Here is a 20,600-nt window from a genome sequence, read left to right as displayed (position 1 = left end):
CAACATGCAGGAAGGTCGACATGTGTCTAGGTTGACAGGGGTTAGGTCGACAGTCAAAAGGTCGACATGGGTTTTTTTTACTGTTTTTGAGCTGACCTGTGCCGACAGACTGTATTTCATGTCCTACCATCCACTAGGGCGTGGTGGGAGAGTAAAATAGTGTGCCGGGTGTAGCAGTGCACTTTAAACTGTGTCCACATCCGGGTCAAAAATCAGCTAAAAAATTCCATGTCTACCTAATGGCCCTGTCCACCTAAATGCATGTCGACCTAACGGTGTAGACCTAATGACTGTCTAACATCTTGCTGGTGACCAACTGATCCAGTTGATATTACAACTGAGTGATATTGCAAGACTTTTGTAGATGTCAATGGTTCTTGCATCTGCGCAGACCCTCAAACCATCAGGTTTACATACAGAAATGCATTAGGCGCCATGTACAGAGTAAAGAAATCCCAAGATCCATTCACAAAATGGACTTTATGCAACTCTGAATTCAGTCCGTTTTTAGATATTCAATTTTAATTATAAGTGCATTCTATTTTGTTTTTGATAAGTAGATTACAAAACAACATTCTACATTTTCTGTGAGCCATCTTTTTATAGTATCATCAGCAGTATAGTCACATAATGTCTTGCATCTATTTTAGATATTCTTTCTCAGATGTGATTGGATTATATAATACATATCAGACTCGCTCCATGAAATGTTCTGTTGTATTTTGGTATAATTGCCATGTACTGACAGGCAATCTTTTACAGTTGTACCTATTGCAGATGGAGGTGATGTCTGAGCGGATGTCTTAGGATCCTTCATTAACCCTTTTTTAGTACCAAGTGAATTTTTTTAAATAGGTGTAAAAATTCCCAAGCAAACATTGTTGTTCATCATAATGGCCTGTAATGTTTACCTTTTATATAGGAAATAAAATAAATTATTTAAATTTATATAACAAATGTGAGCAACGCTGGCATTTTTATCAGATATTTTGCACGTCTCAGTTGTTAGCACTCAAAGGGTTTATTCACATATTCACGCAAATACACATGAAAGTTAGAGAAAACTAGTATGCACTCTTCATAATATGTACTAAGAATTTACAATAAGTATTTGCACACTTCCATACTCTAAATTGTAGAAGTGGAGTTCAAATTTTGAATATAATGGTGGAACTTGCATCATTGACTCTTAAAGTACCTATTTTTAATCCACTCATAAGAATATTGTGGTGTGATAAGCCCTTAATATGAAGTATTCCAGAATAGCAGCATTTCTAAGAACTTTGCGGAACACATAATATATGTTATCTAGATTCTTTCCTTGAAGGCTGCATTAGTTTTAGCCACTACTGATTAAATGTATGTACAAGCACATTGGCCACAGCGCCACCTGCTGCTTTAAATACAATAATGTGGCTAAATACACATTGTTACATGCCAGTATCATGATCAGTACTTCACTGGCTTTACTATGAATTAAGAGCTTTACAGCTGGCCTAGATTTTAAAATAAATCAATTGTCTCCATATTATTTAATATAAATAATTTTACATAAGAGTCTTATGTGCTGTTTTCTTTCAGTATATATGCACTGTGTTTACAAATAAAACAATAGCGTTATATTCTATTGAATGCTTTAATGCTCACAATATAATTTCTCTTATAGTTATTAAGTTAAAGCCCCCAAACACAAGTCCGATTTGGCCTGTTTTCATCTGAACTGGCCAAATCAGATATGTTTTGACATCTGAGCCAATGCGTGGATCTGTGAGCATCATTTTGAATCCAGAGAACATATTTGCTGCGTATATGATCTCCAGATTCTGCCTACACCCAGCCGCAGGGAACGGGGTCGCATGTGAAAAGACTTCATGTGATGTATAGCATGCCATCTTGCTGCCTGGGAAGGGGATGCAGTCAATTTGCCGGCGGTCGGAATCCCGACACTGGAATCCCGACCGCCGAAATCCACGGTTCCCCCCCCCCCCTCCCCCATGTCGGGATTTCGGCGGTCGGGATTCCGACTGCCGGCATTACATATCGGATCCCCGGGAAGGTCCTGGGCAGCTCAAAGGGGATCAGATGGATGTACACTGCTGCGAGATATCGCAGCAGTGTATGGCCGCCTTTAGGGAATTATGTTCTAATGTTTACCTGTTACATGTTGTCAAAGGATTGTGTTTATATCAGTTACAAGCATTACAAGATGACATAAATAAGCAGACAAACACTGAAACTGATGGGATATAAGGAAACATTACTTCACATAAAGGGTAGTGAATTGGTGGAATAGCCTCCCATCAGAGGTGGTAGAGGTTAAGACAGTAGAACAATTTAAACATGCATGGGATAGACACATGAATATCCTTACAAAGAACTAAGGATAAAGTGGGGGTGAGTTTCCCTAAGTAAAAAAAGTGCAGACTATATGGCTCCAAGTGGTTCTTATCTGCCGCCCCAGTCTGTTTCCATGTAACCTATGTTGACACACACAGATATGCTCGCCCTCCACTTCCTTCCTCTAGTGCATTTGGCAAATGAGCCCCATTACTGGTGCCCTTTTTTTGAAGCTTGAGTGTCGGACTGGGAGATGTTGGGCTTGCCATGTAAATACTTGGCAGGTGTCAATGCTTAAGGAGTGTGGCCCAATACAATGGGGTGAGACCAACCCTCACTGAGCCTTTTACAGCCATTGTTCTCTGACTATCTAATTGTGAAACAATGTATAACTTGACTGCACTGTCTGACCTTTGATAGGCTTCAGGGTTTTTTCAGTCGTTTGGCTGAGCTCAAGATTAACTAAGACTCCATGGTCCATGCAACAGAGCCCCAGATGTTTTCTTATGCATGGGTTCTCTGGTTTGGAGCTGGTTTAGTACTTTATGTAAAAATGTTCCCCCTTGTGAGGAATGGATGAGGTGAGATGGAGCAGTGCAGTGTGCCTTTGAGTAGTTTAGGAGTTTATATATAAGTTTAGACCCCACGGGTGACACTAGTGCCAAAGGATTGGCTATGTCGTGTTCACACAATGGGCAGTATTCAATGAGCATTATCGCGATGTGCAGCGAATCCTGTTTAGGATTCGCGGAACATTTGCAGCATTCCGGAGGGCTGGAGCATTCGCTGCCAGCCCTCCTTGTCACCCTATTCAATGCCGCATGGGCTCGCTGTCCGTGACAGTGATTTTCAACCCCTGTGGCGGCGGCAGGCAGGGAGATGGAAGCCTCCCTGCCTGTGCCGGAATTTTTTTTTTTTGGGGGGGGGGGGGGGGGGTTTGCATTGAATATACTCTCAGCGAAACCCAGTGAAAACCCCATTAAAATACACCAGCGAATTGCAGTGAGCATGAAACTGAGAACTGGCCGGCATTCAGTGAAGATTGAATAGGGTGAATCACATTTTCAGTGAAAACAGCCCGTTTCACTGAAAAAAAAAACACGGTGAATACTGCCCAATGTTCCAACAAAGTGACCATTCACACAGCCCACATTTTACATTCTGTATTTTAGTGTTTTATTTTTTTTATAATACATTAGTATTTGTGGAATTAAATTTTTTATTACTTGTGTAAAGAGCATGGTTCAAAGCATTTTCTAATAAAAATGGAAAGTGTATGTTAATGTATTATCATGTTTTCTGCAATGTATGTTTCCCTATAATATTGTCCTTATTTTTCCTACAATTGTTTAGATGGTCAGGTGTCCATAAGACAATCTCTTTGTACTGTAGTTGCATTTTTAGGATGTTTCTTTATGGCAGCATCCTACAGTACCTACTACTGTTAGTTTCCTATTGCTGACCTCCCAGCTCCATACATTTTTCTACCAGGAGTTGTTGGGAAAGCAGCCTTGACTGCCCCAGAGGAGAACCACTAGGTATCCATGGTACTCTTATTAATGATGTAGAATATGTCCCACAATGTTTGTACCCTAAATTGACTACTTAATAAGGAGTGAAGCCCACTGAATTTGTACATCATTGCCATATGACATGGATATGGAGCCCATTTACATGAGTCTTGTTTTGTGAGTGCAAAATACCATGAGGTTTTTTATCTGCCTACAATGCTTATTCATTTTTTTTTTCTAGAAACAAATGACCGGTTTAAATATATTTATTAAATGTATTCATTTATGTATTGCAGCCTACTCAACCAAGCTGAATAGGTTTCCCATATTTCATTTTCATGATGACCTTAAAGATCTATGTATCAGCGCAGTGAGCTCAAACACAACCAAAGCCACCTTGTATGCGTTAAACGTATGGAGATACTGGTGCATGACAAGAGGGCTTAAGGACTGCATGGACTTCACCAAGGTAATAATATATTGTGATCATGACATAATGTATTAGAACAGCTTAGCAATGTACAAGGTTAATATTGTTATGTGTGTGTGTATGTATGAAAATATATATAAGTAATCCAGAAGTCGGCACTCACACCCGGTCCTGGTCAACAGTGACCCACTAGGGCAGGGCTGGGCAACACCGTCCCTCCAGATGTTGAAGAACTACACATCCCAGCATGCCTTGCATCAGTTTCATCATGGCCACATAGCAAAACTAATGCAAAGCATCCTGGGATGTGTAGTTCATTAACATCTGGAGGGCCGGTGTTGCCCAGCCCTGCACTAGGGTCACACAACAAGTGTGCCATATACATATATAGAGATTGTCTTATTTATTTATATCCAGACAGAGGGCACTCGCGAGTAGTCTCAAAGAAAATAAGTTTTAATATATCATCAAGTCAAACGTAAAGTCGACTTGTCACACCAACAGGTCCTTTGTCAAGATGAACAAATTACAACTGCAGCAAGGTGAAAGGCAGGCAAGTGAACCTTGCCTGGAGCGCCCCCCTAAATGGTCAGTTAATTGCTATCACTCCATAGAGTCGGAAGTTCAGCTCCTGGAATGCAGGCCAGCCACCCGGCGCACTGCACAATGTAGCACCAACGGGGATCAGCACCTAAGTAATCAAGGTGCCACGGTTTCATCAGAGCTAATATGTATTGTATAAGCACTATCAACAAATATACATAAGATCTTGGTGTTTTTAAGCTGGATCAAACCTAAATCTACATTCTTTTTCCATAGTAACAGGTACACAAAACTATATGGGCTAGACCAGTAAGAGGGGTGGAGCAGGGGCACCACTGCCTTTCACAGCAGTTAATGAAGCTTAAAAAAAGCAAAAAAATGCACACATGGCAGCAGTAAATATGCTGCATACACTTTATACATATTTACATTATATACAAAAATACATATATACAGACAATGGTCAAAATATTGAAATATTAAATGTTGGAACTCATTATAGCTACTACTAATTGATCAACCAGCATTCAAATCACAAGGAAGCAATTCAGAGGATTGTTTTCATTTAATCCCTGTGGGGGAAATCTTATTCCATTTGTATATCGATCTAGATTCTAGACGTCTCAGCATTAGTCAGTTGCTGCCCCCTCATGGGTTTTGGAACATGGTCCACCAGAATACATCCCGGTAGGGCATGTACCAACATAGTAAAGTGTACACGGGCAATTCAACACATAAATAATAAAGAAGCTGGTGCATGTCAATCAGTACTTGATCTTGATCTTACTACCGTTATGTGGATAGTTAATAGTTTTACCACTGATCATCCCATTACAGGTTGTGCACCCAGCACATTGAAAGCATCCTCCTCTATTGTTGAAATTAGCAATGCCAGTGTTTAATGGTGGACACATAGTCGGTCTCATCAATAGCTGTTTTATATTAGGCCCACGTCGGTATGAATTCAGTGGTGGTAGTTCCCTCTTTAACTTCAAGGTTTGGTCACTCGGAATAAGTGACCAATGCTTATTGTAAACTTTTTGGGTGGTATAGGCCATGTGATCATAGTTTCCTACTCATACAAGTTGGGGATTTTACAGTTTTTTTAACCCTTTGCTCAAGAGGCTGGGTATAGCGAGCTTTAGCTTTAATCAAACATCGCTCTATTATTGTTGGTGCATACCCTCTTGTACGGAAACAGTCTTTCATCTCCTCAATCTGTTCTTCAGTTGCCTTTGGGGAGGAGTTAGTCCGAAGCACTCTTAGTAATGGTGATCTAGGCAGGCTTTCTTTTAACTTTGTAGGATGTTGGCTTTGTGCCTGCAACAGTGTGTTGCGATCGGTTTGTTTTTGGAATAATGTGTATCCCAATTTGTCACAGTCCTGGAATACTGTCACGTCCAGAAAATAGACTGTATTCTGGTTGAGGACATGAGTGAACTGTATTGACTCAGGTAATGAGTTAAGCCAACCGACCATTGTGAAAAATGCATCCTGCTTCCCTGACCAAATGAAAAAGATATCCTCTATGAAGCTTAGATAACTAATCAGGTGGGCATCAGATTTGGGTACAATATATTTCTGTACCTACCAATCCATTTACAGATTGGCATAGGATGGGGGCAAATTGGACCCCATTGCTGTACCATTAATTTGTGTGTAATACACATTACTGTACATGAAGATATTTTTTTGTTAACACCAGCTCGATAAGTCTAAGTAGAAACTCAGTGGGTGGTTTAGTCTGATCATTAGCAATGAACTGCTGACGCATAGCTTCCATACCAGCTTGGTGATGTATCACCGTATAAAGGGACTGTATGTCCATAGTTGCCAGCCAGGTCTCCGAATCTGCTAAAGTAATCTCTCTCTGATTTTCGCAAAAAAATCTGGAGTGTCTCGGAGATGACTCTGGGTCTGATAAACTAAAGGTTGCAAAAATCACTCAACATAAATTGCCAAGTGTTGTAAGACAGACCCTGTGGCCAAAATGCTCGGTTGACCATGGGAGTTTTCAAGGCCCTTGTGCACCTTGGAAAGGGTATAAATAATGGGTGTAATCGGAGAATCAGCCTTCAGAAACAGCAATGTTTTCACATCCATCCAATTGCACACTAGCGCCATATCTACCGTATTATCAATTTTTTGGTTTTCTCCCCCTTTTTTTGGTATCACCCCTCTTTGGTGGTGCCTTGTCCTCCATTTGAAAAGGTGGGTAATTCAGTGTGGTCGAATCTAAAAAAAAAAAGTTGCTGGCGGTCAGCACCAATATTTGATTCAGCTGAATCGTTCACTTCACTATCAGAGGACAATAAGGTTGTTGAATATCCACTTCAATTTTGCCCGCTAGTTTTACAGAATCTAGGTGGTCATCCTCATCTATCTGTAGTCTCCTCTGTTAACCACTGATAAGCCGTATGGGTCTTAGTCAGTGGTAACTGTCTCCAATTTCTTACACTTAAAGGTTAACAATTCTAATTGGCACTGATCTACATGCACCTTGATTTTATCCAGCCAAGTATCAGTTTGTCATTCATTAAACGCTTAAGATGTGCTTGTTACAATTTCAGCCCTAATTTTCTTGAGTTCAGAGCCCACCTCAGTAATTCCCAGCAGAATTAGATCTGCGGAGAACGTGGGTTTATTGCATCTTCTTGTTGGGACATTAGCTATTCTAAATCTTGGTATCTTCTTAGTATGGTGGTATTCTCTGAGGATCTGACCATGAAATAGCAGTTCAATTTCTCATTTTCTTAATCTTAGGAATTTAGAATAGAATTGCCAGCAGAAACTAGCTCAGATTTGTAAGAACTCCACATGATCAAAATAGATAATGTCATCGGCGTTGTCGTCAGTTAATGAAATGAAATTATTCTGTGCAGCTGATTGCAAATAGTCATAAAGAAATTAAATCCCATTTTGGGACATACCATTTCAATCATTTGGACCAAGAACATCTATCTATACCAAATAGATCAGCAAACACAGGATCAATAAAATGTTTTGGCTCTATATCTTTATATGTTATTGATCCTGTGTTCCCTGATCTATTTGGTATAGATAGACATTGTTGGTCCTATTGATCGAAATAGTATGTCCCAAACTGGGATTCATTTCTTGATGATGATTTGCAATCGGCTGAACAGAATAATTTTATTTCATTAATGGAGGACGATGACGATAAGGTCTATTTTGATCCGATTTTTGCAACTTTTAGTTTATCAGACCCAGAGCTTTCGCCGAGACACTCAAATTTTTTGGGTAAAAATGAGAGAGATTACTTTACCAGATTCGGACACCTGGCTGGTAACTATGGACATACAGTCCCTTTTATACGTTGATACCTCAGCTGGTATGGAAGCTACACTGATTTTCTACTTACTTATCGAGCTTATTCATGTAGAGTAATGCGTACTAGTGGATTAATGGTACAGCGATGTGGTCCAATTTGGCCCCTTCTTATACTAATCTGTACATGGATTGGTACGAACAGAAATATATTGTACCCAAATTTGGTGCCCACCTGATTAGTTATCTAAGATTCATAGATGACCTCTTTTTAATTTGGTCAGGAATGCAGGATGCATTTTTCACAATGATTGGTTGGGTTAACTCAGTATCTGAGCCAAAACGGTTCACTCATTTCCTCAACCAGCATGCAGTCGATTTTCTGGACGTGACCGTATTCCGGGACTATGACAAATTTGGATACACATTATTCCGAAAACAAACCTATCTCAACACACTGCTGCAGGCACAAATCCAACATCCTACAAAGTTAAAAGAAAGCCTGCCTATATTACAGTTTCTAAGAGTGCTTCGGACTAACTCCTCCCCACAGACAGCTGAACAACAGATTGAGGAGATGAAAGACTGTTTCCGTACAAGAGGGTATTCACCAACAATAATAGAGCAATGTTTGATTAAAGTTAAAGCTCGCTATACCCAGCCTCTTGAGCAAAGGGTTAAAAAATGTGAAACTCCCCAACTTGTATGAGTGGGAAACTGATCACATGGCCTATACCACCCAAAAAGTTTACAATAAGCATTGGTCACTTATTTCCAGTGATCCAACCTTAAAGTTACAGAGGGCACTACCACCAATGAATTTGTACTGATGTGGGCCTAATATACAACAACTATTCATAAGACCGACTATGTATCCAACATTAAGCACGGGCATTTATAATTTCAATGATAGAGGAGGATACTTTCAATCTGCTGGGTGCACAACCTGTAATGGGATGATCATTGGAAAAACTATTAACCATCCGCATAACGCTAGTAAGGTCAAGATCAAGCACCGAATGATATGCACCAGCTCCTTCATTATTTATGTGTTGATTTGCTCATATACACTATATTATGTCGATATGACAACCTGTTGTGAGACAGGATTGCAAATCATCACTATTCCATTAGAACAGTTATACAGACTGGATCAACGGACAAGCCGGTGGCGAAATACTGCCTCGGTGCTGGCGATCAGGTGGCCACTTTGTGATGTATTCTGGTGGACCATGTCCCAAAACCCAAAAGGGGGGGTACGACCAAACACTAATGCTGCAACGTCTGGAATCTAGATATATATACAAATTGAATAAGCTTTCCCCCACAGGGATTAAATGAAAATAATCCTCTAAATTGCTTCCTTGTGACTTGAATGCTGTTTGATCGATTTAGGCGTAGCCATATCTATAATGAGTTCCAACATTTAATATTTACATTTTTTGTCCATTGTCTGTCTGTGTGTTTATATATGTGTTTTTGTATGTAATGTAAATATTTATGTATATAGTGTGTGCAGCATATTTACTGCTGACATGTGTGCATGTTTTGTACCTTTTTTTTAAGCTTCATTAACTGCTGTGGATGGCGATGGTGACCCTGCTCTGCCCCTCTTATTGGTCTAGCCCATATGATTTTGAGTATCTGATACTATGGACAAAGAATGTAGATTTATGTTTGATCCAGCTTAACACCGAGATTTTATGTATATTTGTGGATAGTGCTTTTACAATACATATTAACTCTAATGAAACCATGGTACCTTGATTACTTAAGCGCTGAGCACTGCTGGTGCTACGTTGTGCAGTGCGCCGGGTAACTGGCCTGCGTTCCAGGAGCCGGATATCCGGCTCTGTGGAACGCACGGCCATACTGTAACCAGGCGGTGGTGATACGTGCTGCTGACCCGGTGTGGCGTGCGTTCCACCACTGCTGCTGACACCTAGTCACAAATACCAAGGGGTTATGCACTTATTACTGAATTAGGGTGTTTTTTAATTGTATATGCTGATTGATTTGTGCGTGCCTTTTACTCTAATGGCACACCTATTAAATAAGTAGCAAATAACGGTACTTGTTTCCTAGCACGGCCACAATCTTAAGTAATCGTGTCCCTTAATTAAGGGACACGATTACCCCCGATGGACCCGATTTCTTTTGAAATCAGGTCCATTTAGCCGGCTAGGAGACAATATCGGGGGCATCGCGTCGGTCGGGACCATTAACATTGGTCCCGACGCGACCGACGCGATGCCCCCGATATTTCCATAGACTTCAATGTTAAAAAAAAAATTAACATTGAAATCTTGTCGGGAAAGGTAAAATATCGGGGGCATCGCGTCGGTCGGGACCATTAACATTGGTCCCGACGCGATGCGACGCGATGCACCCGATTTTTGCATAGGCTTCAATGTTAAAAAAAATTTTAACATTGAAATGCTGTAAAAATGTGAAAAAATGTGAAATGGGCCAATATGACCCATTTCACATTATAGATGTCCCCGTCGTCACCCCACGATAGACGCCAACCCGAAGCGTGGCGAGCGCAGCGAGCCGGCGAGGGGCGGCGGTACGCGTCCTCCGACCTTTTCATGCCCTACTATCCACGTCGGCGTGGAGTGAGAATAGAATAGTGTGGCGAGCGCAGCGAGCCACCGAGCCCGAAGCGTGGCGAGCGCAGCGAGCCCCGCGAGGGGACGCGGATACCTTCACAGTTATACGCGTCCCCTTGCGGGCTTCACAGGTGTCCGTGGCGACGCGGACACCTGTGAAGCCCGCGAAGGGACGCGTTTACCTGTGAAGGTATCCGCGTCCCCTCGCGGGGCTCGCTGCGCTCGCCACGCTTCGGGCTCGGTGGCTCGCTGCGCTCGCCACACTATTCTATTCTCACTCCACGCCGACGTGGATAGTAGGGCATGAAAAGGTCGGAGGACGCGTACCGCCGCCCCTCGCGGGCTCGCTGCGCTCGCCACGCTTCGGGTTGGCGTCTATCGTGGCCTGGGGTTAACGCGCTTAAATTTGGGGGGGTTGGGAATTTTTTTCATTGAATCCAATGTAAAATTGGGTCCCAGGGACCCAATTTACATTGGATTCAATGAAAAAAATCGGGTCAAAAATCGGTCGGTCGCGTCGATCGCATCGCATGCGACCAAATCGCATGCGATGCGATCGACCCGATTTTTCCGACACGACCACCCCGATCTGAATCGGTGTGGCCGTGCTAGGAAACAAGTACCCAAATAACTGACCATTTACGGGGGTGCTCCCCAGGCAAGGTTCACTTGGCTGCCTTTCACCTTGCTGCACATTTGTAATTTGTTCGTCTTGACAAAGGACCTGTTGGTTCGAAATGTTGACCTTACGTTTTATTTGTTGATGTATTAAAACTTATTTTCTTTGCTCTCTGTCTGGATTTGAATAAACCCAACCTATATATATATATATATATATATATATATAGAGATGGTGGGGCGGCACTCCGACCAGGTGTGCAAGAGGTATCTTCCAATAATGCGGTGCCCCCCGTGTAGAAATACCTGAGAGGAGCTCAGGGTATATGGGAATTGGGTGCGGCGGCACTCGACAAGATGCTGAAATAAATGCCAGGAGACTGGACTGGTTCCCAACGTTTCGAGGCAGTGTGCCTCTTTATCAAGGTGCAGAAAGACAGGTATACATAATAAAAAACATACCTTTATCCCTTTCCGTTGCGTTCAGCGTCCACGCCGGCGCCTCCTCCCGTCGCGGCGACTTGACGTCATCATTTCGGTATGAAGGGGCGGGCGTCTGGCTAACGTCACACAGTGGGCGTGCTAAAATTGCAATACATAGTATTGAATAATGTGCATATAAGAGCATGTATGAATATACATGCAAGGTGCAAAAAAATCGCTCAAAATATATAAACAACTGTGCTGATTACTACAAACATATGTGAATGCAAATGACAAACCAAAAACATGTGAAAACTCTGAAAGAAAAACACGTGCTGAATATATCAAAGTGAGCTGTAAATATATACTACAAGAAAAATTAAAAAGAACAAACAGAAACATATAGAATGTAGGACAAATGTGTTCCCTAAATTTATCTTAAAAATGGGCATGTTTGGAATAAAGTGTCACTTGATGGACGACACACAGTGTCGACTCACCAAACTGCACTGTAACATATTCATTGCTAAATGCACAATTTAGTTAGTATGAGTGCATACATTCGTATTTGCACCTCAATTTAAGATGGACCAAGGCTTAACATATTAAATTTACCTAACAAGGAACCTTTAATCAATCAGAACAGCTGTTTCCTATTGCATTGGACCATTTGGTCAATCTGATGACCCTGGTGGCATCTATGGTTACATACCCTTCTGCCATCAATGGTCAGTATTAGGAAAACAGCGTTTTTTGTATATTTTCACATGTATATATTTTATCTATAAGAAGTATGACAGACCCGAGTGCTCATTAAGCCCTTTAGGGGCCAGGGTCTCGAGTCTGTAAATCCATCTGCTCTCAGCTTGACACAGTTGGAGGCCCCTGTCACCTCCTCTCTTGAATTTCGGGATTTGTTCGATGATCCTATATTTTAAAGAAGTTAAAGGGTGTTTCGCCTCAAAGAAGTGGCGAGCTACCGGCTGCTCGCTCACTCCGGTAGCGATGGCGCTTTTAATGGCTGACCTATGCCCTGCAGCTCTATCTTTAAAAGGTCTGATTGTTTTGCCGACGTAGTGTCGACCACATTGTGAGGAGGCGCCGGCGTGGACGCTGAACGCAACGGAAAGGGATAAAGGTATGTTTTTTATTATGTATACCTGTCTTTCTGCACCTTGATAAAGAGGCACACTGCCTCGAAACGTTGGGAACCAGTCCAGTCTCCTGGCATTTATTTCAGCATCTTGTCGAGTGCCGCCGCACCCAATTCCTATATATATATATATATATATATATATATATATATATATATATATATATATATATATAGACAACGTAAAGATAGCGGCACTCTCGGGAAATAATCAACACGTACTCAGCGATTGATTATTTGATTATTGATTATTATTGAGCGTGTTGATTATTTCCCGAGAGTGCCGCTATCTTTACGTTGTCTACATTACTGGTCTACCCAAGAGGGCACCCGGGGCCAGTTATCAAGCTTTGTGCGGGGCGAGTGCCGATCCATCGGACTTTATATATATATATATATATATATATATATATAATGAAACAAAGATAGGCACTCACGAAAGTTCAATATGCAAATAATTTTAATCCTCAAAGAAGTGGCAATTAGTAGCAGCAACGTTTTTTTCAAACAAGACTCAAATAAAGCTCAACATCATATCAATAAAGGTCCAACAGCAGTTCAGTAGCCATCTGAGTGAAAACTGGCTTGTTTTGAATCCACATGTCTCAAAGCTTGCAAATCAAGAACAGATGCACAATTAACAGCTTGCGGTCCACAGTCCATTGTGGATCATTTCCAGGTTTGGAGACATGCTCTGTCATAGCTTACAGATAAAGGCAACAATGTACATTGTTGCCTTTATCAGTAAAGGTGCCCATACATGGTGCGATGATCACACCCGTTATGGGCTGCATCGCAACGCATGCGTTTTGCATGCGATGCGATCCGAGGGCAGTACAAAAAGTATGTGCAGCACATACTTTTTGTAATGTGTGATGAGATGCCCGTGGGAGCGTGCATCGCATGATGCAATAGCATGCATGGGCACCTTAAGCTATGACAGTCTTATCCATTGTATTCAAGGGGGGTCAATCGTGTACTGTTCTGACAAAAAGTGGGCATGCTTGAATGTATTGAAGAGGGATCATGTTGCTTGGGGTGATTTTATTTTTCTCACTTTTGTTTGGGCCTAGGTTTGGATCTATGTGGCCCACACAACCCCTACCCAAGTTTGCCTTGCAATGGGCACATATATTGGTCTTGTTACAATTACTGTGAACCTTGACAAATTTTTTTCCTTTTTTTGGCACAGGATCACAACTCAAAGGGCACATACAGACTTTTGGGGGTATTCAATAAGGGATTTCGACTGTCGGAACGTTGGAATCCCAGGCTGTTTTCAGTTCATCCAATAGTAACTCGACAAGAGGAATTCAATGTTCTGGCTGTCGAGTGTTGGAAAGTCTGTAGGACAGCAGTAGTTCACCAGCTGCTAAATATATATATATATATATATTCTAAAATACCATTGACTCCTGCTGCTGCTACTACTCCAATTAAAAATAAATTAATTTAACTGGTGGCAATTTAATTTCTGAACTTTTGTGCACATAACAAGCCATAATTAAACAAGCTCATAGGGTCTTACATAAATGTGTGAGATGGTTCTGGCAGCATTCCAGCAAGTCTGTCACTATTTTTATAGTGGCAATCATTCAAAGAGGAAAGACAAGATGGTTTGGGCTTTTAAATGATTGCACAATTAAAATGCAGATATCCCAAACTCCAACAATACAGTACAGGTATTAAGGATATCTATGTTTGTGTCCAAATGGTGTAATCAAATTGATTTAGGTACTAATTAAGTCACCTGTGCTCAAACATGGATATCCTTAAAACCTGGACTGTAACAGAAGATTTTGGGTCTATCCTACAGCAAATAGCACATTATGCATCCAGTGTGCATTTTGTTATCTGATATAAAATTGAACTGTTACTTAAATAAGAGACAATGAGCTGCAAATGAATTAGGCATTGATATCATACTAGCAGCAAATGTGGTGTCAGAATATGCTTCCTTCATAAACCGGTTTCTTCCCTTTGTTTTTGTTTGCGTGTAAGGTCCCTGCTGTTAAGCTAAATGAGCTTCTGGAAGATTTTTATGTGACGGTAAAAAAAACAGATGGATCAGATTTTCTGGCAACATCCCTTCATGCCATACGCAGAGGCTTAGATCGCATCCTGAAGAATGCTGGGGCTGGATTCTCTATCACCAGCAGTGTCTTTAATTCATCCTCCCAGAAACTAAAGGAAAAGTTGAGAATGCTCAATAAAGCTGGAATGTCAGGTTCCCGATCACGCAATATTGTCTACTTCACACTAGCAGATGAAGAGGAGATGTGGAGAATTGGATGTCTAGGCGATGATGGGCCTGTGCCCCTCTTATCATCCGTGGTCAAATACAACAGCCAGTTTCTAAACATGAGGACTTTACAGGAACATGCAGATCTAATGTATGGTGATATTGAATTACTCAAGGATGCAAGTAATCAACCTTTCTTTGCTAGAACAGACAGTGTAAAAAGAGACAAGCAAGCAAATATAAATAAGATGTGTTATGGACAGATCTACCATGAACATTCAAATGGACACAGACGATGCCCCTACTGTCTTCTATATAAATATATGTACAACCATCGCCCGCCATCTCAGATGGAAGTAAACTCCCCGTTTTACCTAACCGCTCGAAAAGAAGTCAGTGGAATGGAAACAGTCTGGTACGAAGAGCAGCGGATGGGTCTTAGGTCTTTGCGCGGTGTTGTCCCAAAGCTGGCAAAACGAGTGAAGTTAGACCAATGTGATAATTACACATTTGTTTCCTTTACTCAGACATTTAGAAAGTTTGGTCCCCTTAACAACTACTAACCTTTCCCCATTACATAAAATTAGCTAGTTGCACAATGCTGACCAGCAGAACGCATCTCTGTAATCTGAACTAGATTTCCTCACTACAGGGTATATGGGGTTTTGTGAACCATCTTCTGGATGAGTTTAGGACTAATATGACTTATAAGGACCACATGATCATGATCAGTGTTACATTCACAAGCATGGCAAGAGAAAATAGTGCCTTTTAGCACTTGTATTTACAGAAATACAAGAAAAAGGAAATTAAACAATATCTCATTTAGCTCAACAGTATCAGAAAATGAAATACAAATTTGCAATATACTATTCCCCAGATGTTTGTCACAGGCAATACATAGATATACCAGCACATGAGCAGAACCATCACCTTTCCCTTACTGAACTAGATAGGCAGGTCCCTTGTTCACAGACCAATCTCTTCTTGGGACATTAATTGTTGACACTACGGGTAGTATTCAATGATTTTTTTCATTTGTGCAGCAAAGTATTTGCTGCACATTCGCCATCCTCCCGGTCCGCCGCCAGCCCTCCCTCTCCCCCTATTCAACGAGTCAAGGGCTCACTGCCCCTGACGGCTAATTTTAACCCCCTGGGCAAATGCCGCAGAAAGCCGGGGGGGGGGGGGGGTTGCGATGGAAGGCAGGTAGATTGAAGCCTCCCTGCCTGCACCGCATGCTGCACACAGCAGCAGGGGGGAGAAGGAGGACTGGCGGGGACACAGGCAGCAGAAGCTGCCTCCCCGAGGAGACTGGAAGGCAGGGCAGGCGGGGAGGTGCAGGGAGAGCTGCGCTGGTCCCGCTCATGCATATGAAATGAGCGAGACCTAGTGCAGTGAATAGTAATAAGCGGCTGCCCGCCCCTGCTGACGTCATGTAAAAAAAAAAAATAAATTTAATATATATTCATTTGCTGCAAGTACATGAATCCAAATAGCATGCCCCTTCACATAATACAATTAATGTTTTTTTTACACAAAAAAAAAAAAGAACGGTGAATCATGGTGAAAGCAATTCTCCATCCTAGCATTGAATACACTCTCGGCGAATCCCAGTGAAAACCCCATTGAAATACACCAGCGAATTGCAGCGAGCATGAAAACGAGAACTGGCCGGAATTCACTGTTGACTTTCAACAGTGATCATTGACTAGGGTGAAGCAGACTTTCAGTGAAAAGATTCCCCGCAGAGTGTGAAAACAGCCCGATTCGCCTAAAAAAGCGGTGAATCCAGAGCATTGAATACTGCCCTACATGTTTTCTAGGGCCGCAGACGGTTTCAGTTTCGGAGTTTAACCAATTGACTAAATGTCTGTTTTTACATTAATTGAAAATGGACTATATTTCAATAAAAGCGCATGATGAGATAAACTGCACAAGAATAATAAATAAAAATATAATAAATGTTATTTCCAAACAATAGGTACAAAGCTATTCCAATGTGGTGTTAATCTTTTAGATAGTTTATTATGATACCACCTTGCATTTGGGGAGTCTATAAAAATGCTAAGACAATATATTCTGTCTGATGCTTTTAACCTTGTAATTTGCTGACCCCTAGGAATGGGAGGTGCAGTGTTACCATTTATACTGTAGTAGTAGATTAAATGTTGTCCTTTCTCTTGTCACTGGTGATACCAATATAAATGGAAAGTGCAGGTTATTTTATAATACATTTTGTATCTTTAGAATCACAGTTGCAGGAATTAGGTATTACCTGATAATTAAATGTTGCATTAACTTATAGGTAGAAGCACAAAAGGATCATTGTAGCTGCATTCTGACCCTTATTAGGGAGATCCTGTGATATGCAGACTGATGTGGGAGTGCATATTTTACCCTATAGGTGTCATTTTATTTGTTTTCCTTAGTTAGAAAAGAACATGTCACACACTGGGCCTTATTCTAGTTCAATCTTTCTGACAAAATCCTTCTTAGATGGACAAAACCATGTGCATTGCAGGGGGCAGATGTAACTTGTGCAGAGATAATTAGATTTGGGTGAGTTATTTTGTTTCTGTGCAGGGAAAATACTGACTGCTTTATTTTTACACTGCACAAATCTAATTCTCTCTGCACAAGTTACATCTGCCCCACCTGCAGTGCACATGGGGCCTTATTCTGGTCGATGCGTAATTTTCCGAATTCTTACGGATGGCGTTTTTTAGCCGTCTGTGCATGCGTGGGCAACGCTATGCGCATGTGCCACGCAAGGTCTCCGTACTCGTTCTCACTAATACCGTACAGAAATTTGCACCGCATTCACTCGGGAAATATGGGCGTCATTCGGAAGTACACAGGGGCGTAGTTTCAAAGTGGGCTAAACTGGGCGTACATGAGGGAGTGCACTAATTCTGGTAGGTGTGCATTCGGACAGCACACCGACTGCACACGAACAAAAAGGCAGGAAATATGCGGTCTTCATAAGCAAGTATTGCTTTGCGGACACCACTTGGTCATGCGCTAGGCCAGTGGTAGCCAACCCTAGCCCTCGAGAGCTACCAACAGTTCACATTTTCCAGACAACCTAGCTGCTGCACAGCTGCACTCATTACTGACTGACACATTTAAAAGATACACAGATGGAGCTAATTAGCTCACTTGTGATTCTGTGAGGAGACCTGCAAAACATGCACTGTTGGTAGCTCTCGAGGACTAGGGTTGGCTTCCCCAGCGCTAGGCATTCGGAACGCCCAATCAGTTCGGGCGCACCTGAACCAATGTCAGCTGAACACAATACAATCCACTCCTTTACTCATTACTCATTAATTACACTCTTGTCATAGCTTCAATTGGAACCATTGCAGCTTAAATGGACCATTACGGCTGCATTTGTTACACACATTTACACTGCAAGAAATGGACAGAACTTGCTATCACTAATATAAATATACATGTCACTTTTACATTCACCAATAACATTGGTGCGTACGGGCAGGTTCCCGTCCGTTCTGACGCGGTAAGACCGTGCATACGCTGTAAGACCGTGCAGAATATGTGTGTGTCCACCGCACACGCAAAGTTTGGATGCCGTCCGTAAACACGCCCTGTTCTTCTAGTGTGAGTCCGTCCGTATGCGGAGGTCCGGTGGGCGTTTCTTCGGACGATGTCCGCACAGCGTGGCGTGCGGACCGCCCCGAAAGAATTCGGAGATTTACGCACCAACCAGAATAACCTCCTAGGTTTTGTCCATCTAAGAAGGATTTTGTCAGAAAGAGTGAACTAGAATAGGGCCCACTGTGTTAGAAGACTCTCAGATTTTCTTCTCTAATAGTTGACATTATAGCTTTACTTTCAATGGAAAATATGGATTATATATGTATGTGTTGGACTAAAAGTATCTCCTAGTCTAATCAAAGATCGAAGCAGAAGTGCCTCAGTTTTGTGTATTTATCATAACAATAATATGGCGTGAACTGTTGTCTGTCTCTTGTCTTATGTCTGAAAGAGGATGTTTTCCATACCTTGTACACTGGATCTGCACGTACTGCTGATGGTTTAAAAATTAAAGTTGGAAATAATAAAATCTGTACCCACTGTGTGCATTATGAGTCATATTTGGTTATACTGCTCTCTCATTTTGGGCGAAAGTGACGGTGGCATATACTGTTACTGTCCCTGAGATGGTTTGTCTATGCAATTACTTCACTCAAGAGTCATTCTTTTGAACTAAGTGATAGGAGCTGGAAGATGGAAACATGAATGCTTATGTTTTAATAGTGACATCATGGCAACTTTATGGCATTTTGTGTGGTAAGTAAATTTATGTATTTTGGTTTTATTTGGGGGGACGAGAGTGTGGGGTAATATGATCTCATTGGTCATTAATTATAGGAATATTATATTTTGAGATGTAGTCCTTCTCCTTGTGCCATAATGCACCCATTTTTCCTGGGCAGTGTAGTTTAACTGTGAACTCAGATGCAAATATAAGATCATATTGCAAGATCAGATTATTTAAGTAACAAGTAAGTTACAATGGGGTCTATCTGGGGTTGTTGCTTGTTTTTCAAGGGATTATAACGAATGTTATACTCGCAAAAAAAGGGTTTATTTTATTTCACATGTGCTTCATGATGGTGGAAGCAAGGCCTCAGTCTGTACATATAAAAAAAAGTGCATCTAAAGGACTATTTAGACATGTTTAATAAAGTTCCTTTTGATCAGGACAACACCTGATTAGACTAAATCAAACATTTTATTTTGGAGAGAATTACAAATTGGAAGTTCAAACTGGACACAAAATTATCTGCTATATATATATATATATATATATATATATATATATATATATATATATATATATATATATATATATGGTACTTGTTTCCTAGCACGGCCACACCGATTAAGATCGGGGTGGTCGTGCTGAAAAAAATCGGGTCGATCGCATCGCATGCGATTTGGTCGCATGCGATGCGATCGACGCGACCGACCGATTTTTTACCCGATTTTTTTCATTGAATCCAATGTAAATTGGGTCCCTGGGACCCAATTTTACATTGTATTCAATGAAAAAAATTCCCAACCCCCCCAAATTGAAGCGCGTAAACAGCAGCCCACGATAGACGCATACCCGAAGCGTGGCGAGCGCAGCGGTACGCGTCCTCCGACCTTTTCATGCCCTACTATCCACTAGGGCGTGGAGTGAGAATAGAATAGTGTGGCGAGCCACCGAGCCCGAAGCGTGGCGAGCGCAGCGAGCCCCGCGAGGGGACGCGGATACCTTCACAGGTAAACGCGTCCCTTCGCGGGCTTCACAGGTGTCCGCGTCGCCACGGACACCTGTGAAGCCCGCAAGGGGACGCGTATAACTGTGAAGGTATTCGCGTCCCCTCGCGGGGCTCGGTGGCTCGCTGCGCTCGCCACACTATTCTATTCT

At 41.7% G+C, this 20,600-nt stretch overlaps 1 protein-coding gene across 1 annotated transcript in view; it reads left to right on the top strand.

The window, feature by feature from the left end:
* The window catches only part of KIAA1958 (KIAA1958 ortholog), a 145,043-nt gene extending 125,793 nt beyond the window's left edge, over positions 1 to 19,250 (top strand). Inside the window, exons 5-6 of the mRNA XM_083179199.1 lie at positions 4,145 to 4,317; positions 14,917 to 19,250. Coding sequence (XP_083035325.1) covers positions 4,145 to 4,317; positions 14,917 to 15,720 — 977 coding nt within the window. The 3' untranslated portion in view covers positions 15,721 to 19,250. The remainder of the gene's footprint in view (positions 1 to 4,144; positions 4,318 to 14,916) is intronic.
* Positions 19,251 to 20,600: the final 1,350 nt, after the last annotated feature.

This window comes from Crinia signifera, chromosome 1 (assembly GCF_055691185.1).
Source record: "Crinia signifera chromosome 1, ASM5569118v1, whole genome shotgun sequence".
NCBI lineage: Eukaryota > Metazoa > Chordata > Amphibia > Anura > Myobatrachidae > Crinia > Crinia signifera.
Note: the sequence above shows the minus strand (reverse complement) of the source record. Positions and strands in the feature narration are given on the sequence as shown.